Source organism: Corylus avellana, chromosome ca7 (genome assembly GCF_901000735.1).
Source record: "Corylus avellana chromosome ca7, CavTom2PMs-1.0".
Classification (NCBI taxonomy): domain Eukaryota; kingdom Viridiplantae; phylum Streptophyta; class Magnoliopsida; order Fagales; family Betulaceae; genus Corylus; species Corylus avellana.
Window position 1 is genome coordinate 2,105,805 of NC_081547.1, and position 21,175 is coordinate 2,126,979.

The 21,175-nt window shown below is 35.4% G+C and overlaps 3 protein-coding genes across 3 annotated transcripts in view; all 3 read right to left on the reverse strand.

Moving 5' to 3' along the window:
- The window catches only part of LOC132186493 (uncharacterized), a 3,832-nt gene extending 680 nt beyond the window's left edge, over positions 1 to 3,152 (reverse strand). Inside the window, exon 1 of the mRNA XM_059600471.1 lies at positions 102 to 3,152. Coding sequence (XP_059456454.1) covers positions 102 to 3,152 — 3,051 coding nt within the window. The remainder of the gene's footprint in view (positions 1 to 101) is intronic.
- Positions 3,153 to 8,170: 5,018 nt separating this feature from the next.
- LOC132186346 (ribulose bisphosphate carboxylase/oxygenase activase, chloroplastic) lies at positions 8,171 to 16,489 on the reverse strand. The gene is made up of 12 exons (XM_059600274.1): positions 16,125 to 16,489; positions 15,912 to 15,997; positions 15,589 to 15,598; positions 14,885 to 14,947; positions 14,412 to 14,525; positions 13,492 to 13,553; positions 12,926 to 12,980; positions 12,614 to 12,815; positions 11,850 to 11,956; positions 9,904 to 9,959; positions 9,158 to 9,250; positions 8,171 to 8,362 (listed from the first exon to the last, which is right to left on the reverse strand). Exons 1-12 carry the CDS (start codon positions 16,441 to 16,443, stop codon positions 8,255 to 8,257), a joined length of 1,275 nt encoding a protein of 424 aa, XP_059456257.1. The 5' UTR covers positions 16,444 to 16,489; the 3' UTR covers positions 8,171 to 8,254.
- Positions 16,490 to 17,526: 1,037 nt separating this feature from the next.
- Positions 17,527 to 19,497, reverse strand: LOC132186565 (E3 ubiquitin-protein ligase RSL1-like). The gene is made up of 2 exons (XM_059600543.1): positions 18,469 to 19,497; positions 17,527 to 17,886 (listed from the first exon to the last, which is right to left on the reverse strand). The coding sequence occupies exons 1-2, from the start codon at positions 19,284 to 19,286 to the stop codon at positions 17,820 to 17,822; spliced, it is 885 nt and encodes a 294-aa protein (XP_059456526.1). The 5' UTR covers positions 19,287 to 19,497; the 3' UTR covers positions 17,527 to 17,819.
- Positions 19,498 to 21,175: the final 1,678 nt, after the last annotated feature.

Sequence of the window (21,175 nt, forward strand, 5' to 3'; positions counted from 1 at the left end):
GGGTGTCCTAAAAGATATGGCCTCCACTTCTTTACTGCTGCCACCAAAGCAAGCAACTCTTTCTCATATGTAGACATCAACAAAAACCTTCCTTTTAATACCTGACTGAAAAAAGCTATTGGCCTCTGTTGTTGCATCAAAACTGCCCCAATTCCTCTACCTGAAGCATCACATTCAATTACAAATGGTAAATTGAAATCTGGTAAAACCAGCACCGGAGGACTCACCACAGCTTTTTTCAATTCTTCAAATGCTGTTTCAGCCATTTCACTCCACTGCCAAGCATTCTTTTTTAACAAATCAGTTAATGGTGCTGCAATAGAACCATAACCTTTAACAAATTTCCTGTAATATCCTGTAAGACCTAAGAATCCCCTTAAAGCTTTCAAAGACTTAGGTCTAGGCCACTCTGCCATAGCAGATAACTTCTTGCTATCAACCCTCACTCCTTCAGCTGAAATCAGATGACCTAAGTAGTCAACTTCAGAGCAGCCAAATCTACACTTACTTCTCTTAGCAAACAACTGATGAGACCTCAAAACTTCCAAGGTAACTTGCAGATGTTGCAAATGTAGATCCATATTAGGACTGTAAACCAAGATATCATCAAAAAACACCAAAATAAATTTCCTCAAATATGGCCTGAAAATGTCATTCATCAAACTTTGAAAAGTTGATGGTGCATTGGTTAAACCAAAGGGCATGACCAAGAACTCATAGTGACCCTCATGTGTTCTGAATGCTGTTTTATGTACATCTTCCTTCTTCACCCGAATCTGATGATATCCTGACCTCAAATCCAACTTAGAATATACCCTAGAGCCATGTAATTCGTCCAATAACTCATCAATCACAGGAATAGGGAACTTATCCTTGATTGTTTCATTGTTTAAAGCCCTATAATCCATACACATCCGCCAAGAGCCATCAGCCTTCCTTACCAACAACACAGGAGAAGAAAAAGGACTTTGAGATGGCTTAATAACCCCCGACTCCAATAGCTCCTTAACTATTTTCTCAATTTCTGTTTTCTGAAAGTACGGATACCTATAAGGCCTCACACAAACTGGTTTAGCTTCTGACTTCAACACAATTGCATGGTCTTGAGACCTATGAGGTGGTAAACTCTTAGGTTCAGCAAAGATGTCAGAAAACTCAGCTAGTAAACCTTCCAATTCTGACCCTTTAGGTACTGCTTCTGTATCCTCCACACTGTCAAGCAACTGTAACAGCAATCCTTTCGAATGTTTCTGCATAGAGTTATCCATTTGTGCCTCCTCCCATAATTGTGGGGCAACCAACCCTTGTAACAAAATTACTTTCTGCCCCAAAGTAAACTCCATGGTTAAATCTTTGAAATTCCAAGTGATTGACCCCAAGGTTACCAACCACTGAATTCCTAAAACCATGTCACAACCAGCTAACATAATGACAAATGCTTCAGTTAAAAAAGAGAATTCCTTAAGCTGAACTGTCAGATTAGTGCACTTCCCTTCACTTAAAATCTCTTCCCCATTAGCCACCTTCACTTTGATCCTCTGCTCTCTACATATTGACATACTAATTTTCTTGCAGATTGAGGAATCTACAAAATTATGAGTACTGCCACTGTCCACTAAAATCATAATTTTCAAAGTTCCAATCCATCCTACAAGTCTCATAGTTTTAGGATGTTGACTGCCTGTAATAGCATGTAAAGAGGTTTCAGGATTCTCTTCAGCATAGCTAACCTCCATCAAATCCTCCTTCTCCATTTCCATGTTAGGTAACACCTCTAACTCATCCAATCCTTCTAACAGAAAGAGTTTAGGGTTTTGGCATTTATGCCCATATTGCCATTTAGCATCACAATTATAACACAATCCCTTTCTCCTCCTATCCTCCATCTGTGCTTGAGAAATTTTTTGGACAGGAACTGTGGCTTTAGGAGTTCCTAAGGTTAAATTCTGACTATTAACCCCCCCACCCCGTGGTATGCTAGGGCTTGAAAAATTTCCACCAGAACCCTTAAACCTTCTCCCATTTAATACATGTTCTTCCTGAACCTTAGCCAAACCATAAGCTGCTAACAGGGACTGAGGCTTAAACATTCGAACAGGAAGCCTGATTTCATCTTTCAACCCTCCTAAGAAACAGCTCACCCTATTGTGATCATCAATTCCCCTCACTCTATTGGACAAAGCCTCAAATCTCTCCTTATAATCATCAACACTAGTGGTCTGTTTCAGTTTAGAAAGAGCTTCCATAGGATCATCATACCCCGAAGGTCCAAACCTTTCTAATAGTGCCTGAGTTAAAACAGTCCAATTATGCAAGCAACCCGACATTTCCATGTCTTGAAACCAAACTAATGCTTTGCCTTCCATATGAATAGAAGCAAGCAAAAACTTCTGGTAATCAGAAGTGTTATGAACATGAAAGAATTTATTGGCCTTATAAATCCAACCAGAAGGATCAATACCATCAAACTTAGGAAATTCAATTCTTACTGACCTGGTTATAATAGCCAATTGATCATCCCCTTGTTGATCACCTCTATAGGCTCTATCTTCTGTATACTGCCTTCTCATGTGCCTCTGTGCATGTGGGAAATATCTGCCCTCCAGCTTTCCTTCTGGGGCTAATGAATTATACTCATCATACAAGCCTTGCTGCCAGTGCCCCCTTCCCTCTCTGTTCTCCATATGAGGAAACTGAGGAGACTCTCCATAATGTTGAGGAAAATGAGATCTTCGCTGCCATGGTGCTGGACCACTTCCTCCAGGTACATCAACTTCCTCTCTTCTATGCCAAGGTACTGAACCATTCCCTCCATTTAAATCAACTTCCTCTCTCAACACCTCTTTATTCTTTCCCCCCGCAGTTTGTGAAACAAACTGTGAATTCTTCTCTTCAACTCCTGATGTTTTGCCAATTGTATCACCTCCAAGCTTCAATGCTTTTGGACTCCTTTGCTTTTCCATTACATCAGTAAGATGAGTAAGTTTGAACATCAATTCTTCAAACCTTTTCTCATTATCCTGTTTCAAATCAGCACAAAGCTGTTTTCCTTGGTTCTCAACTCGCTCCAATTCTTTATCATGCTTCTCGAGCTGCTTCCTGATTCCCGCTATATTTTCTGCCATCTGATTCATCCGAGTACCATCTGCCATTTTACTTCAGGAAGGTGCTGCTTTGATACCACTTGTAACACTCAATTTGCTCTCACCAGAAAATAAGAGGAACTAGTGTTTGATTTAAGGAAATTCTCTTGAGAAAAGAATGTGAAACAGATCTTTATTCAATCACTGGTAATGGATTACAATCGAAAACTAGCTAGCTAAACGACTCTACAATTGCTAAGCTAATGAATTACAATTGTAACTGAATGCTTCCGTAAATCCCAAAAGAATACCACTCAGCTTTTATATCCTAGGCAGTGTTACAATAGAGCTTCTCACAGAGGAATAAAACTCAATTAGTTACAACTACAATCAGTTAAGCAGTTGCTGCCAGCTGGACTCCACATGTCAAATACCCAACTGCTCTTTCACTTAATCTCTTACCAAGCTGCCACGCACTGCACCTTTATTTCTCCCAGCTTAAAGCTTTCTTATTCTTCTTCCTGCGCACCATTCCTTTTCTTCTATCAAAATACTTGTGACATAAAATCCCTAAAGGGTTAACCTTCAATTTCTAAATTTTAGTTTTGAATCCAAAATCGAGTTTTGAGGCATTAAAAACAGATTTTGAGTCATTAGAAACAGATATTGGGCATTAAAAACCGGTTTTGAGGCGGATTTTGGGCGAATTTGAGGCGGGTCAAACCCGTGGGTCATGCCCCACGCCGTGGATCTCAGCGTCGGGGTGTGGGTCTTCTTGGGTTTGCCGGGTATTTCTCATTTTGATTTGGTGTGGGTGAGCTCATTTTCATTTTTTTGCATGTTTGTTGTTTGTTAAATGAATGATGTGGCAAATGGTGATTGGGTGATGTAAAAGGAGTGGTTTAAAGAGCAACCAAACTATAAGGGCTTTCAAGATTCTTTTATTATTAGTCCTACCTGGGCCATTTCTCCTAACCACCTTAATCTTAATCTCATAAATATGATTTTATTAATTGTTCATTTAGCTGTAACTAATATATAGTGGATAACCAAATCATACGTTCAATGCTTAAACTTTTTTCTAATTTAAAGATTAAGATTTAGTTTTGTTACATTTAAATTTTATTAATTTAATTTGGACCATAAAATAGATATCTCCATTTCGCTTGAAATGAGATCATGATCCCTGACAATAATACTAATTAATACTAATAATGATGAAAAGTAAAAAGATATTCTTATAAAGATATAATATTCTTTCTTTGGAACATGATAAGACCCACAAAAGGTTCCACCAATTCTCCTCTCATGGTAATGGTATAGAGGAATTGAAAATTAATGCGGAAATAACATCATGCGACGATAATGATGACGTTAATAATAATAGGTTAATAATGTATTAATCCGACAGTAAACTGATTGTACCGGTCTATCAAGTAATCAACCTATTCTAACTGATTTATAGGCATTAGTGGGAGATATTCTTTGTTTGCATCTCGATTTGTTCGGATTAGGAAGTTATAATCCAATTCTGGGTATTAAATAAATGAGGTTACTTTTCCAATATAGTGCTAAATATAGAGCAGTCTTCAAGCCTGTCTTGTTTCAAAAAAAAAAAAAAGGTTTCATGTTAATTATAGTATTATACCTATTCATGTGATCATTATGGGTGGCAAAGACTAGCTTAATTAAATAAACTATATTCATAATTTAAGCTATATATATATATATATATTAGGGACATTCATGAGGTAAAGGATCCTAATCCCTATTGCGTGGGACAAGGATCCTCGTTTGAACGGGCGGGGATCCAATTAGTTTTATTTATAAGGGTAAAATTGACATTTCATATTGTTGGACAATTTTTCTCTTCAAATAAAACTAACTTAAACCGGAGGGGGTCCAAATTCTATTACGTGAGTGATATTTCTAACAAAATAAGAATAAATATACATATAAATAAGTTATAGCATGTTAGAATAAATGTTTAAATTCATCATTTCCTACAAGCTTTTAAGATAAGCATTAACATATTAATTAGTTAGTTAATATCTTAAGTAAATTTGTAATTCTAGCATTTTAAAAAGAAAAGCATCAACTAGATCATAACAACAGTCAACGGCAGTTTCGACACCAACAACAATAGCACTTAGTTGACTACATGACAGACATGTCGTGGGAGGAAGTGTAAAGATTATTCTCTCAACTTTGCAGAAAGTTGAAGTGAAGGGGTTGCTCAATTTCTTCATCATAATCAACTTTCCCCGTTGGGATTATTCTTGGACTGAATAATGTCAACACAACGAGATGGTATATCAGCAGGCCCATACCACAATTGAGCATAATGAAAAGAGCACCTTTGGTGAAAAAAAGAAAAAACATAAAGAGTCATAGCATTAAAGATAGTGTGTGCGCTTGTAAAGGAATGCCATTTCCGCCTATCATATTGCTTTGAATAACAACACAATGAAACATAATTTGATCCGCTCGAAGCATATTTTGAGATAGAGATTTTCAGTAATTTTATTGTTTAAATTGTTAGTAATTTGGACAGTAAGTATTAGAGTGCTTTTATATTTGAACATGTGAGTTCTATAAAAACTCTTTCATATTTGTTAGCAATCCGAACAGCAAATTGTTGGAGATTCGGATCCCACCAAACGAGTGCATGTACCTTATTCAAGACACAATGACATGATGTTTCAGTGATCACAAATGTAGAATATCTTGCAACCTACGTGTCGAAATGATGAGCACCCTTCTTTATCTCACATCCATGCTTTTGTCTTAAAACCAAATAGACAAGATAAGAACTGTAAGTAAGTGCTTATCCTTCTTATTGTAGCATTTGCAAGCAACTAGTCCTCATATTCCATTCCACTGCACTAATCAAGAGCCTCCTGCAATGGGAAAGTTACTTTCACTGAAACTTTTGAAAGGCATGACTGGTTTAGATGCTATAGTTTGGATTAGTGAGAGTAGGAAACAATCCCATGTTTAAAGTTAAGCATTGGATTCCATGAAATGTGGATTATCTGGTTTATTCTCACCACTAAAAATTGTTCAAAAGAATATCATGAACAACACCACCATTCCCCTCTGTAAGATTTTTATTTTATTATTTATTATTTATTTTTTATGTCAAACATATATATGAGAATATGGATGATTAGGAGTTACGTCATTCTTGACAAAGCAACAACATAAAATAGATTTGGGTTCAAATGATTTTGAAAACAGAACTTGTAGAAGTTACAAATTTCAAAATCCATCATTAAGAACAGGGCAGGATTTGATTAGAGGTACAAATTTCAAATTCCATCAAGATGGTGGGGAGTTTTAAACTCAGTTCTATAACAGGTTAAGTCAGTGGAAAAAAACCTTAACATATTAAATACATAAGAGCACTGTTCACTTGGGAAAAAAACCTAAACTTGTACGGACACTTGTTAGCATTTAGATTGCCACTTGTCACAATTCTAAACTATTCTCTTAAAACTTCTACTTTTATATATAATATATGATTCGTTGGATACAATACAAGACATCCACAAGTAAATACAATTTTTATTCTTTTGGCGAGAGGGAGTGGGAAGAATTAGGAAAGTAATATGAGTGAAAAATCTTATGGTTGTTGAGAATTTGCATTGGCAATAGTAGTGGTGATGTAGTTGATCATACAATCAAATTCTCGGACACCCTCAAAATAAGTGACGATAGTCAAAGACTTGCTGACGGGAGAACTATTCGATACTTTAAGCCAACAAAGGAAACTGCATAATGTTCAAAAGGAGGGCAAGGGTTTTCATATGAGTTTGGGGGTACCTAGAATGCTAATATGACCTTGTCTTATATAGAGGGTGAGTTTTGGGTCTTGGAAGGATTATGAAATATTTGAATTTTAGTTGGATTGAAATCACGACCTAGTTATCCACAGTGCGACAATCACTACATTCTTTTAGCGGGAGTTGCTGTCTTTATTTGAGTAGCGGTTATGCTATGGCTTGTCAAGCTATCCGGGATTCCCCTTCTAGGCAAATTCAATCGTCTATTCTTTGTTATGTTCCTTTGTGTTGGCTTTCGTTGTATGGTTGAGACTTGTGGTTCAAGCTTTATCATCCAGACCTGAAACCTAGGCTCCCAAATCCGTTTTTCCGACTTGGATTTGTCGAGCTTATCTGTGGTCTATCAAATAGCACCTGTCAAAGAAAGATTGATGGATTCCTTTCTATTTGTCCGTTGACAAATGCAAACACATTTACTCTCGTATTTGATAAGTACTTCGTATATCACTCATTTTGACATCATCATCTATGTTTGAAAGTGTACTTACTTATTGAAGGAGACTCGTAACAATAAAACAAAAGGCAGTGACAATACAAAAAAAACGTCAATTTTGATGCTTGTAGTGTGATTTAGGCTCCGCAAAATGACATGGTATAGTTGGTATAAACATCATATCATTTTTTATTTATTTGTTATAGGTGTTTTCATTTCATATAAACGCCCCCATTCCATTCTTCTGTCTTGTCACAGAATCTTTGTCGCATTATGGGGGTGTTGTTGATTCGTCATAATCATAGTCGACCTTGGAGCCACTTGTAATTGTCTTCAACCGATGCATAGTGAGGGTGAGGAAGAGCTTGGGTCAATGAAGGTGTCCCCATTGTCGTCCAATCGTCGTGGGGGGAGTGCAATCGTGCACTTCTCTCTTCAACTCGTTTATGTTTCTTCTAGAAGTCCATTACAATTTAAAAAATAGAACTTGGGTGAGCCACCAATTTCGTCTGGAAATAGTAGCCATGGTTCAATATGATGGGTGGGGCAACAAAACATTTTGCCATTCCATTATAACTCCAGTAAGATGGTCTAGCCGAGATAGGGTGCATTTCTGATTTTGTGTTGTATGGATTTACATGTAACGATATTAAAAACGAATCATAGAGGAAAGAAAAAAGAATATTCAACATTTTTTTTTTTTTAACTTATTGCCTAAATCTATAGGATTACCTATCTTCCCACAGTTTCTGACATGCTCAAACTTGTTTGACACAAGCTTAACTTTTTCCTGTAGAGCGATCTCAGTATAAACCAATGAAGGGTAACCAATCAATAACGTTGTACTCATAGAATAATAACATAACAGAAGACGTTCAACAAAGCCCTACTTTCTAGTCATCAATGTTCTTCATGTATTCCTTGGAGAGTTTACTCTCCATTACCAGCTGCTGTTCTTTGAGCAGCGAGCACCCTGATTCAAGTAAAGCCTCCGGCGTTTGCTGTACAAACACATTGATGTCACCCAACTCATATACAAATTTTAGATATATCAAATGATATTTGGAATAACAACACCACCAACAAAAAAATAAAATAAAAAATAATGAAGCTGAGTGCTAACAATAGAAACGGAGAAATACCAGTGAAAGGATGATATCAATAATACAGCAGTGTGGCTCTGGTTACTACTACTACTTTTTGAAGTTCTACAGAATTTCATTATATCATTTACTTATCGGATATTGTCGAAGGAAGCTCAGTTTTGTTGGGGGGGTGGGGTGGGGAGGGTGCACGTCATCGTGGTTCCGCCCAGGGCATTTAGGCTGTCCGTTCACAATATATACATGAATAGAAGCTTACAGTAACATGATGGCAATAACAATTATTATGGTTCTGTGTACCTTACAAGATAAGTAATATCGCAAACAGTTTCCTTCTATCACCAAAACCCTTTTCTAACATCAATCTAGTATCAAGCAGAACAATTTCCCTAAACATTTTAGTAAGTTTAAGGTAGATAGCAACAATTAACCCTTATATAAATATATACTATTTTCTTATATTCCTTTATAATAATTCTGTGGAGAAATATATACGGGTAAAATTTATAGGGCTCTACAATATGTACGATTTGCCTTTTAATATTCAGTTTTGATGGGAAGAGAATGAAGTCATTGCTCAATAAACCAAATTAATAAATTAACTGATCAACTAGAACTTGCTTGATACTACAAGGATTTCTGGAAAAAGAGCGGATTTGGATAGAAAATAGTAGTGATATGATAATTACTCACCTTTGGGGGAGTGAATACAGGAAGCTTTTCATTCTTTTTTCGTCTAAGCAATTTGTCCCCAAGTTTTTCAACACCTCCAATATCATCGATCCACTAAAATGTAAAAGCAGTAAATAAAAACTGTACATAAATTTAACAATTTTCAAAAGAAAAATATTTATGCCTGTCTAGGTAATTATTCATACTTGAAGCCTTAAGTATGGACTAAATTAATAATATAGTGGCAGGATTTGCCACACAACAGCAGGAAAGAGCCAACAATTAACTACTTCCGAAAGACATAAAGAAAATTAGCTAACCATATCCCAGAGAAAATTTTATCAAGTGTCATTCATGCAGGAGGTCAAGTCAACTGTAAGACCACAAAATATTGTGTATACCAGGGAACCAAAAAGGAATTTATTTTCAAGATTAAGAAGATTCATAAGTGAGTCAGCACAAGCCTCATTGTGAAAGAAGATATGAAGCATGGCATGGCACTTCCAGATTTAGCTGCAAGGAGACAAATAACTGCCTAGCATTTCTAATCAAATCAATCGTATCTTGTTATAAGTCATAGTCAAGGATATCAAACTGTTAGAAATTTATCCAAAAACAAAAAATAATAATAATGGAATTCAATAGGTGGAAAAGCTATAGAAATTTACAATCTTTGTGCAAGAGAATAGATGAGAAAACCCGAAAAAAAAAAAAAATCCCACAGTTTGCAAAAGTCTTTTCACAATTCAAAGGAGGATGTCATATACCTTTGAGATTGACTTATCATATGTTCGAGACCTAAGAGCTCCATAAAAATCCAAAGCTGCCCAATCATCAAAGTGAATGCGTCAATTAATAAACTAAACTAACAGAAATGGATTTATACACTTTAACTCTCACTCAGCAAGGTAAAACAAGGAACATGACTGTTGAGAACAATGAAAAAAAAAAAGCCCAAATATTTGTACAAGGACTTCAGTGCAATACATGAAAAACAGCCCAAACAGCACAACAATGTGCCAACATATCTGTTAGCCTAAAAACACAAGAAAAAGAAATCCCAGTGGGATCATAAACTGAGAGTTTGTTAAAGAGAAAAGAATTTAGAATTTATAACCATCATAATCCATGGAAATGGGCAAAGATGTAAGAGGAACCTATACAAAGGAACTTGATGCCAAAACAACAGCAAGGATAAGAAGAAGCAAACAAGCTTGCAACACCTGGCAGTTCTGAAATTGCTTTTGGAAGTTGCTATTTCTGAATAGAAACAGTAAAATTAGTTTAAGTGTATACTTCATCTCAATACTGGATTAATCATATTAAACAGCTTTTTTTTTTTTTTTTTGATAAGTAATATTAAACAGCTTTTCATCTCAATTATGGAGGGTTTTCCACTTAAAATCCCTATTGCACATCTCCCTATGTATGTTTTTTCTGCTTCCTGTTTAAGGTGTGAGCATAAAGAATCGTAGAGTGTATATTGTAGCTCAGTGCTACATACATATATGCATACATCTATAACATAATGTGTGTACACACATTTATATATTATCATGAAACCATACCCCAGATCGAAATGACCAAGACAATCATGAAAAAAAGGTAGGCAAGCAGATGTGTATAAGCATAGCTGCCAGCATCCATGCTATCAGCTTTAGCTTTTTTATTTTTATTTTTTCAAAATTTTTAGGAAAGGACAGATCTAAAGGATTAGAGTCTCAAAACCATTACAAATGCTAGATTAAAGCAGTGATGTAATGGGTGTTGATATGATTGGTGGCTAAGAGATATGAACATTCTGATCGCCAGTGTTGATGACAGTAATGATTGAAGAGGATGATGAATCTGGCTTCATTTGAATGAGGATAGTGAAGCAAGATCGATGAGATCAACAAATCAAGGGGTTAGACAGATGAGATTAATGTGTTGAATGAAAAGTGGCACAAAGAATGAGATGTTGCTGGTAGATGAGAAGTGGAAGGAAGAAAGCTTCTGCAAAATTATGAGGATACACCTATCAAAGTTGTAGGTAGTTAAGATAATAAGGTTATTTTTGTTTTTGTCCAATAAAAGTAGGGACATTGTTATCCTCAACATAAAGGTGGAGGCAAAGCACCAAAAGAACAAGGAAGTAAAATTCCTACAAGCAGGCCACAAAATTAAGCTTGATGGACCACAATGAAAGAAAGGATTAAGGGCCAGTGGTATTCAATATATTTAAATGTTCCCCAAGTAAAAACCGTGTTGATTTGATTAAATGCACAATTAAGTACGTGAGCAAACATAAAACCTTTAGACCCTTAGATATCCTTCTACCTTTTTCTCTCGAAATAACTTGCATAACAGAAAAAAATGAGAAGGGAAAGTATAACCAAGTGTCATGATTCAGACCATCAAAGAAGAACTACCACAGAGAAACCTCAAAACCTGTAAAAATGTAGAAAGTAGAGGACTAGAATAATAAAATTTGACTGGAACTCACAACTTAATGTTTTATAAGAAGAATCACACAACTGATGACAATGATGAAATGGTACTTGCTCTAATCTGGAAAACCTATGCAAGCATATTGCGTATATTGGTAAGATACAATAATAACATCCAAAGTTATTGTCATAGGGTTACCTTCAAATTCCAATGACTTCCACGCACTACAGAAGTTACAGAAAAGTAAACAAATCAGAAAGTACATGAAAAACAGAGTATTTACCTTGATTAGGAAATTTGTCCACTATTCTTATAACATCATCCCTAGAAATGCCATCTTTCTCATACATTTGATAAACAATATTGACGATATCTTCATGATTAGGCTGCCTGTTTCACAAGCAATATTTCAGAAAAGGGTTGGATGACATAGCTCTGTTACTTCCACAATGAATCAGATTTCTAAAAATCACAATGTACACATTGCTAATAGTTGATGCCGCATGGTTAAAAAAACATATCACAATGTACACATTGCTAACAGTTGATACCACATGGTTTAAAAAAAACATAGTAGGTAAAAACATGACAGAACAAAGCAAAGAGCGTCCTTTGGTTAGTTTCTTGGAAGGTTTTAGCTGGCAAAACTTGGGGAGTATGAGGGATAGGTATAGAAGCTAGAACAATTGATTTGGATTGAATAGGTTTAATCACAATGAATTTTTATGGTAGAGAAGAGTGGTCAAAGTTACAGAATTAGGGTTTAAAGGATGATAAAGTTGTTAGAAATTAAAGAGGACGAAGGAGAAGAAGACGAGTTTCTAGGCTTCAAACACAAATTTCACAAATTTCCTAGCATCACACCCAGGTTTTCCTCGGTATCATACCACATTAGATTTACATCACACAAACCTCAAAGGGCATATTTGCTTGAAATTTCTCAAAGCTATTTGTGAACAGGTATTGTCCCAAACGTAGCTAAATAATATAATTCTTTTAAAGGCAAACAAGTAAATGAAATAACATAATTTAAAATTATCTCAGTACCAGTAGAACTTTTCCATTCTTCCATCACGAATCAAGGGAGCATAAATAGTTGAAAGATCATTTCCTGTAACAATGATAGGAATTCTATTTGTGACATCTGATTCTCGCCAATCTTGTCCAATACTCACTCTTGTAGGATTATCTGACAGATTCATCAGAGTTCCAACAACAATTTGATTGTTGACAGTCATTTGAGTGTTTCCTAGATAAGAACAGAAATATACTTTCAGCATAGTGAAATAGTTTTCAAAGTAAAGAAAAACTTGGAGTTAGAAGATACAAAGACCAGAGTCAAATCAAACAGTAGCTCACCGAATCTACCGAGGCCAGCATCAATATCATTGATCATCAAGCAGCTCATTTTGCCCTGCAGTAGTCAAGAAAAATCAAACTAAACAACAATGATAACATGGAGAAGATCAGAACAAACCACAAAAAAGATCCATCAGTGCAACAGCATGAATAAAAAGGAAGATCATAATTGCAGATTGACATTGAAAACATGATATTGGAACAAGTCATTGAAATCAAGAAGAGTGTCTGAGCACTAGAGACTGAATGGAAAGCATGGAAGGCATGTCAGCTTATATCAGTCTCATGATGAGTTGCACCTAGTTACAGCTAGCTCACTCAATTTTCCTCAACTCCCGTCTCTCTCTTTTTCCGGCCTGTTTTTTCTTTAATAAACATAATTAAGTCACAGGAAATTGCAGTAAGCCAGTATACTTCAAACAAATAAAGGAGGTAGAATCATTTGGATATCACAAAGAAAAGTAAACAAGAGAGAAATCTAGCACAAGATCACATTAAACAATACCCTTTAACTTCATAACCCTAGACATACATATATCAACAGTGAAAGTGGTAAAACTTTTAACTTGGTTCTGGACCACTTGAGAAGCTGTTCTGTAGCGATCCCGTATCAACTTTCCCGGCTCTCCTGTTAATTAAAATTAAATTTCACGTAAATTTATGCTTAATATTAAATGAAACAGTGGGGGAAAAAAAACCTTCTATTATCTCACAGAAAAGAAACAGCTAAAATATTTGTTTATTGAAAATTGACAAATTGAAAGAACTTGAAAGAACTTGAAACAGAAATGTAATTAACAGCATTTATTGTTCAAAAATTAAAGTATATGATACATTATTTAATTGAAACAAAAGTACATAACAAAAAATTTAGAACCTTCAAACTAGCCCACAGAACAAAACTGTCTTATTAGTATATTTTTTTTCTGTTTGAAGAAAACACCAAGAACATAATTTTGATAACTTTACAATATGAAAAATAAAGCTTGCTCTCTTTCTTCTTCTTCTTCTTCTTTTTTTATACATTTATAAAGGGATAAAATATGATAATGCACCAGCCTAGGACATCATCCATTAGATCAACAAAAATAAAGGCAGTAAACCTTTTACATTTTATATGAATTGACAGAACTCAGTGGTATTTTTCTTTATTGTTAAGAGCAAATATCTTATGCATAGGTCAAACAGAATGCCTTTCTTTATGTGGAAAGAAGTACTAAATTTCATTATTTGACATTGTTATCATTTTCATTATCTTCATCAATTGAATAGCTTGAATTGTTATAATCAATTATTATATGTGAAAATAGATGAAGCCTTATCAATCTTGGTATGGTGCCGCCCTAACATAGTTTTATCCCGTTATACCTATATTTATTTGTTAAGAAACAAAACTAGAATCCACCCCACCTGAACCCATCCCAACCCTTGGCCACTTGTACCACAACTCAGATAATAAGCAAGCTGTGCTAGAAACCCATCATACCAGCTCTTTCGGATTCCAGCTCTCCAGCGGACATAATGACGGGTTCAATTCCCATGGCTTGGAATATAAGTTCAGTCTGAAATGATTTTCCTTGCCCCTTTCCACCCCAAATACCTGTATCATGTTTCAGAAAATATATAATTAAAAACCACATCAGTGTAAAGAAGCATCTCACTTTTTCTCTTTTCTTGAGCCAATAATATCATAAGTTTATAGCTAACATTGAGCTACTCTGGTCATAACTTAAATTGAGAAAATTAAGAAATTTCTTGAATAGAAAGGTATAAATCCATGAAAATTCATATGTTTTTTTTTTTTTTGATAGGTAATAAGGAGTTTTATTGAAAAAGAAAAAGAGAACATGAAAATTCGTATGTTGCAATAGGAACTGCCCACAAAATCTATTTTATTTAACAACCCCTTTTCTCCTTTATAGCAATTTCTACTGATGAAAAATAATTGTGAAAACTTACCAAGGATCAAAGGAACCTTGGTATTGAGAAGATGAGCAATGTAGTTCTTGACAATGTGGGTTACTGCGCCAACAGCAAAACATATACAAGTGAACATAAGTATCAAATATTTTTTAATAACTATGATTTATAAAGCACATAAAGTATCAGAGAGTCCAATAAAAGTAAAACAATTTAGTAATCAAACCACGAAAACATAATAAGTTTTCTCAATACAAACACTTGAAAGGTTCGCATCAAATGTAAATGAAAACAGCGAATACAGCGACCCAGATATTGGTGAATACAACAACCCAGCCACTACCATCAATTATCTGTAAGAATGATTAACAATAAAAATTCTTCCCACCTTGGATTAATTACTGATGAAGTAGATGAAGAATTTCACAAAGCACTTATATTTGGAATCCATGGATAGACATATTGTCTCACAAACTGTAACGTATATTTGTCAACCACAAAAGGACAAACCAATGCAAAACATCAAACAGGAAATATTGCTTTCAACACCCTTTACCAATTTTTTTTTAAAGAAAACATAAAACACATAGCGGATAGCCATTGGTATGCCTGATAACAAACATAGAAATGCATCTAGCAGTGGGAAGTTGACCAGAGTTTGGTCATTTTTACCAACTTTTCTTGCTGCTTTAACATAATTCATCACTGTTTTTTTTACCTTTGCCCAGTTTTGTAGAACTTACCAACTTTATCCTGTCAAAAAAAAGCAAATGGAAAAACGTAAAAACACAATCTACATCTTAATTGGCAAGATACAGAGCAGCACATGAAAGTATCTTGAGAAAAAGAAGAGAAATAGTAAAGCGAAGTGCAGGAACCTCAACAACATAACCAACAATTGTCAAGGAGGCCAGAACATAGCAAGATGTACTAAACAGCAACTTTAGTGCACTAAATTGCAGTTCACTAACAAGAATTTAGGAAGAGGACACTATAGAATAACACATACAATCATGCAAAAAAAAAATCATCAAAAGTAGAACAAAACACTAAAATATAAAATTACCATGAAGAGAGGAGCAATATAGTAATCGCCCCGAATGTATTCAAATGACCTCGTTACTTTCTGACGGTAATCAAACACAATATCCGCTGCAAAAAATATTGAGCATACCACGAAATAACTGAATTGCTCAATGAACCTCAGGAAATTCAAGACTCTGACCTTTTCTATAGTTTCTCAGGAACCAAACAGGCATAGGAAGGGGAAAAAACTTACAGTCTCGTCCGAGAAAATTGCCGGCAAAGAGGTCATCGATGACGCCAGCCCTAGCTCCGACTGCGATATTCATGTTATCAGCCTCTTTACCTAGCCTGTAGAGATAGTCCCTCCCCTCAGAGTCCTTGGCTTCCCACGATGACTGCTCGGAGAGCCTCCCGGGTCTCTCGGGCTCCCCACTACTGTCGTTTTTACCATCGTCGGCTTTCTCGGGAAAAGAAGACTTCGAACAGTGGAGAGAAAACGAAAGATATGGGGACTTGGCGGTGGGAGCAAGCGGAAGGAAATGAAGGGGAAATGCAAAGGAGTTGAGCGCCATTTCTTTGGAATTGGAGGAGTTGGAGGATTATCGTCGAGTATGACTCGGGGACTACTTGGCGCCACGTATGAAACAAGGTTGTTAATAATAGAGCTCATTGGCAACTAGACAAAAAAATATATATACCACATTTTTATCTACAAATATCACTATATTCATGTAACAACTTGAAGGGTCTGTTTGAAATTACAGTTTCAATAAGTGTGATTTTAAAAATCTCATTTTTAAAAATAGCATTTTTAAAATTATAAATTTTTAAAATCTCAAAGGCGTTTGGTAAAACATGTTAAAAAGTATATTTTTATTAAATATTTGTTATGCGAATTCATGATTTTGGTTTAAATTCGTACTTTTTCAAATAAGCACTTCCTACCCCACTTATTAAAATTGTAGATTGTTTTCCTAGTTTAAATTAAGTGATTTTTAAATCGCGATACCAAATGCTATACGTTTTGCAATATCTTTTAAAAACGCAGATTATTTTTACGAAATCGTAATCCCAAACGCACCCTAATTATCTTTTGATTTTTTCTTATTCTTGTCAATTTCTAGCCAAACGTAATTAAAGTCGAGAGTAACGCTAAAAATTACATTTTTATGTTACAAATATTTCACAATGTTAATGTAACAATTGCAACTACCCCTTTGATTTAAACGGCTACGGCAATATTTTGAGATAAAAATATGATATATAGTATTATTTTAAAGTTAATAAAAAAGGAAAATAACTTCAACTTCAAAAAAAATTATGTTATTCTCTACTTGATCACTCATTTGGTGTTCGTACAAAATTAGGTTGCCTCGTAAGTATAATGACACTCAATGCGCCGCCGGTCCCACTCAACTTCAACGCTCGAGTGTGCGCGCACTGAAGTTCAAACATAGAACTCTACGATGACAAAATGAACATTTCTAGTTCCCAAAAGGTTCAAAAGAGAGTATAAAGCTTGAATAATTTTTTTATTTTTTATTTTTGACGTGATAAAGCTTCAATATATAATTGGTTCACTTTATATCACGAAAATAAACAAATATAGAATATGGCCTCCAGGATCAAAATACTAAAAATAACAAGAACAAACCAAAGCAAAATTTGAACACTCTACTCGTACAAACAAACAGTAGGAGACATTTCATGTTTCCTTGACATGAATCTGCTAATTTTACTGATTGATACTGCTCAAGTCCTCCTCATATGAATGACTGGGCACTTTTGTGCATCGCAGAAGGCATATACAAACCATAATAATGTCTTGCAAAATAAACATCCTGACACCAGTACAAACATTTCCTGTCAATATTAAGATCCATCAACATAAAAGAGTACTGGACATATCCATACTAATATAACCACTTTTTTTTAGAACAACATCCTCTCACTGGCAACCACCATGATCGCTTCTCCATGCTGCTCCACATCCATAGCAGAACTGGAATGCACACCTGCAACCACAATCAACAGGATCTCATTTGCATTCAATGTGACTCACTATACTGTCAATAACATCAAGAAACGGATACTGGAAAAAGCTTGGACAACTGGAATCAATTCTATCAGCATAATATCTATCTGAAACCCATTGCAACTGCTATGAGCCTAAATCACTAAAGTGGGCTAATTGGACAAGGTGTCCACCCTCCAAAACTCTGCACTTCAGACAGAAAATGGGAGAGGGGGTGGAGGCCCCCCCGAGTGCCCGGATAAATGGGATTTGCACTTCGGGCAGCCGGGGACTTGCCGGGGCACCATGACCCCCCGCACCCCTGCCCAAATTTTCTGAAATTCAAGCAGGAAATTCTAATGAAAATCTCAATATATCCCCCATTTTTGGCTTAGAGTAGAAGCCAAAATTAGTATGCCAGCGTGCCTGCTTTAAATCCCATAACATAACCAACATGATTATAGATTTTTCCTGCATAATTATACTACTTATATAACTAATTTATGATCAATCTAAGCAAATGCTTTAATTGTGTTATATGCAAGTCATGTTTTGAAGAAAATATATAGTAAAGCAAACTGACCTGCAAGTCATGTGTAAACAACCTTCAGTCTTTTCCACAAAGTATTTGCAATTGGGACACCTCTTCCATTTCTTCTCATGAGCAAGCTCCCTCAGCATGAGATCATCTCTTCCTCGCTCACTCTCATTTAGTATCTGAAACTCTTCACATTCTACCCCTGGATGCCAGGGGACTTGACACTGTGCGCAGAACAATCTATGGCAGAATGGACACTCCGACTCTCTAATCACATCTCCTCCCCCGTTATCATTCACCAACATGGCAGAGCAGTCCTTGAAAGGACAGTAAAACATCATCTCAGATGCAAACAGCGCTCTGCATAGCTCCTCGTCCCACCTTTCCAGCACTTCTTTGGGAAGCATTGGCCTACAATCATCGAATTCCAGGACACCCTCGCATTCCAACCCGGGGCAAGAAACAACGGTTATGCCATCTTGGATCTTTGTGGAAACATGTTTGATAATACAGTCAGAACAAAAAGAGTGAACGCATCCCTCGTTTCTGAACATCTGGTCGTCGTCTTTCCTCTCCACGCAAATGTCGCAGAAGCAATGCGATGATTCTCCGGCTTCTTTTGTTGCCTCCTCGTGCTCTGGGTTGGGGGTCGGATGAATTGCTTGGATTGTCGGCGATGACGAGGCCCCGGTGTTTGCCATTTGAGAAGTGATGAGGTCGCCCATCACACCCTCTTGGAACTGCAACCCTTCCGCATACTTGGCATCCGACACAGGCAAAATCTCTTCTTCTTCTTCATCAAAGAGTAACGAGAAGTAAAAATCATCCACAAACATAAGATCAGAGGTTGATTCTTGTGCCATATTACAAACTTGTGTGTGAACGATCAGCCCCTTTCTCTCTACCAAGGAGAAATTCGTATCTCGTCTAATATAGTGGAAGTGGCATTACTTAGCCGGTAAGTTGACAAAAACAACTTGGTGAAGACTTGGCTGAGAAGTTCTAACTTCTAAGACGGGAAAAAAAAACCTTAACTGAGAAGATGTCGTCTCCCATTGGAAGTCTAATTTGGAAACTCCTTCATCAAGGGGTCACCTTTTGGATTTAATTAAAAAAAAAACAAAACCCTTTTTCGATTTAACTTTACTGTTTCCGGAAAAAGAAGCACAAGAAAAAGAATGACTTGACTGCGGACCTGCGGTGAAGCTTTTATGCACGGCCATCGAACGAAGGGTGATGAAGGGTAAATTACGGCTTTTTTTTTTTTTTTTTTTTTTTTATAGTGTTATTAAAAAAATGATGTGATTTTTAAAATTAGGTTTGCGATTAATTAATATTAAATTTTGATTAAATGGTAATTTTAAAAGTTACATCATTATTGAAATGATACAAGAATAACTTCTAGAATTACTCAAATTAATTAAGGATCTCATTCATTGGAGTCTGGAGAGAAACAAAACAATTAATTAAGATATAACATGTACCAATAAATGAGTTACACATTACTTTGGTAAGCCTCTCTTAATAAAAAATTTAGTATTCCAACTATTTCTCTTTTAAAAATCTTAAAATCACAGTTTAACATTTAAAATCATAATGTTTAAAAGCACACCCTTTACTTGCAATTTGAAACATCTTTTTTTTTTTTTTTTTTTTTAATGTTTTTCAAATCACAATTTTTTAAAAGCGTACTCCTAATAAACATGTATTATCTCTGATTTAGTTTAAATTTGCACTTTTAATCAACAAAATTGCAATGCCAAACGACCTCTTAAAAGTACATATATTTTCAAACACAAAAATATTCAATACCCAAAAATCTTAAATGAAACAATAGAATAAAGGATCTACCATTATACTTACATCACTCTTTGATGGAGATTAAAGTCTATAATCTTTGTCGTTTGGTGATAGAGAGATTTATTCAAACTTAAATAGAGAAAGAGATTTCTGGGCATTTTTTTTAAAAAAAAAAATTTGTTCTCCTCTTTTTTTTTTTTTGGTCTTATATTCTCTGTACAAAAATATTAACAAATAACCAAAAACACAAAACACTCTTAAATCAAACAAACACAGTTTTCACCTTCAATTATGTAACCCCAAAATACATATTCAAACCAAAAAAAAAAAACAGAACACATTAACAAAATTTAAATGGAATTATCTAAACTTGTCTAATAAGCTTAATAAGCCCCAACACAAAGTCCAACAGGAGAATTCCTAAACTTTATCCAACTCTAACCTCTTTTTCTTTATACTTTCTTTTTTGTTTTCCTTTTGATCCTACTTCCTTGGCCACTAGAGGAATCCTAGTGGGAAATGGGTATACACTTTCCTCGTAGTCTTCCTAACAAGTGACCGAAAGAGAAGGAAAAAGGAGCGGAACTAGCAACCTAAGCCCTCTTTTGAATGAAAGACAGATTCCATTTGATTATTTATAGAAGAAAAGTTCAATTTTATAGTTAAGTGACTAGAAGAATGACTTCAATTAAAGATTATACGATAGAAATCACTTCTTTTTTTTGACATGTCCACACAAACACAAGGGAAGGAGGAAGGGAATTCAAGACCTTCGCCTCACAAGGCGTGGTTCACAGTCGATTGAGCTACCATTTGGAGAAAGAAATCACACTTTTATCTCATTATTATATCACTTTTTTTAGGTGATCGTGTTAATCAATTAATGGTTGATTGGCACTCTAATTAAATAAATGAATTTTCTTTGAGATAATATTAAAAACCACATTTTTAT